The following is a 1,802-nucleotide window of genomic DNA, read 5'->3' as shown; positions in this document are numbered from 1 at the left end:
TTGTCAAAGTCTTCCCCACCAAGATGTGTGTCTCCAGCTGTGGACTTGACCTCAAAGATGCCATCCTCGATGGTCAAAATGGACACATCAAAGGTGCCACCACCAAGGTCAAAGATGAGGACGTTCCTCTCAGACCCAACCTGCAGAATAAGAAGACTTTGAACACAGCTGTAGAGGTGCTGGTGGACATAACACGGTACATCAACTATTGACCAAGTCTTACCTTTTTGTCCAAGCCATAAGCGATCGCTGCTGCTGTGGGCTCATTAATAATCCTCAACACATTTAGACCAGAGATAGTTCCTGCGTCTTTGGTTGCTTGACGTTGAGAGTCATTGAAGTACGCAGGTACTGTGATGACAGCATTTGACACAGACTGGAAAGAATGAAGAGTGGTGTTTAAGACTTAGAAACCTGGAGTGATATCACTTTTCTTGTACTGTTTTTTTAGACACATTTCACAAATATTTAAACATTTGAACCTTGAACTAACTGGTGTGATTTCTTTTGAAAATGGGATCAAAGGCAATAACCAATTTAAGACTCCTTAAGGTTTTACAAAGTTAAAGTTCCTCCCATGCTGACACTTTCTTTGCACTTTTTAAATGACTAATTTTATCGTCAGTCATCCAAATAAAATGCAAATACAGATAATGGGCAAAATGCCAAACATCGGCCCCAATAATCGGCCAGGATGATAATCTCTCAACCCCTACTATAAACTCACTTTTCCGAGGTAGGCTTCTGCAATCTCCTTCATCTTTGTCAGCACCATGGATGAGATCTCCTCTGGGTAGAAGGTTTTGGTTTCACCTTTGTATTCAACCTCCACTTTGGGCCGTCCACTGTCACTGATTATATTGAATGGCCAATGTTTCATATCAGACTGTACGACTGGGTCCTCAAATCGTCTACCAATCAAGCGTTTCGCATCTGCAGTTCCCAGGGAAAAATGAAAGAAATACATCAATCAATCAATCAAATCTTTATTTGTATGGCACTTTTCATACAAAGAGTAACACAAAGTGCCTAACAGAGATTAAAAACAATAACAGAAATGAAAAACATCAAAGAAAATCAAGAAAAATACAGACAGCCTGACCCTCCCACCCCCACATATACGTATGCAACAAAACACACACATTCATGTAGATATTCCCACACATATTCGCAAAGGCACCCGAACACCCCCCCTCCCACCCACACACACGCACACATACACCAGCACACACCAGCTGTTACTAAAGAGACATGGCTAGAGAGACATGGCTAGGCACTGAGACCTGTGGCGAGGGAGAAGCTACCTTTGGGTACCTAAGCTACCTTCTTATTTCTAGTGTGTAAGGTTTCTAACCATGTTTATAATAATAATTTACTGTGGCACATTAATTGTGCAGACCTTCTGATACCGATTGGCTCAGTCTAGATACTGGAGCCTATAAGTATGGCTGTTGTAAAAAAGTGACATTGAGCCATACTTTTAACATTTATATTGCATGTTTGTTCAACATATAGAGAAATATCCAGGTCTTTGTCTCTAAGTGGTGCTTGTCTTTCTTTTAACAATATCCAGAAATGAATCTGGATATTATACTATTTGTACTATTTCTATGCTTCTTGTTTTGTTCTACATGGTGTTAGTGTATTTCTTCTCTCTGATTATTAACTTCTTCCACATCAATCCATTTGTCATGGTGTATACCTGCCTGCCTCCTCCTCCACTGCTGCCAGTACTTTTCCACTCACCCTCCCTCTGCTCACTCCACCTGCAAACCACGCCCACCTCCACAGCCTGCTCACCT

The 1,802-nt window shown here is 41.3% G+C and overlaps 1 protein-coding gene across 1 annotated transcript; it reads right to left on the bottom strand.

The window, feature by feature from the left end:
* Nucleotides 1–5: 5 nt before the first annotated feature.
* On the bottom strand, nucleotides 6–1,283 carry LOC121939848 (heat shock 70 kDa protein-like; the record flags this gene model as incomplete). The annotated part of the gene is given in 4 exon segments (XM_042482781.1): nucleotides 6–140; nucleotides 224–376; nucleotides 728–933; nucleotides 1,243–1,283. Coding segments are annotated over 4 exon segments (535 nt in total), but the record flags the coding sequence as incomplete, so codon positions are not given.
* Between the last annotated feature and the right edge of the window lie 519 nt (nucleotides 1,284–1,802).

Source organism: Plectropomus leopardus, unplaced genomic scaffold (genome assembly GCF_008729295.1).
Source record: "Plectropomus leopardus isolate mb unplaced genomic scaffold, YSFRI_Pleo_2.0 unplaced_scaffold6304, whole genome shotgun sequence".
In the NCBI taxonomy this organism is placed as follows: Eukaryota; Metazoa; Chordata; class Actinopteri; order Perciformes; family Serranidae; genus Plectropomus; species Plectropomus leopardus.
Note: the sequence above shows the minus strand (reverse complement) of the source record. Positions and strands in the feature narration are given on the sequence as shown.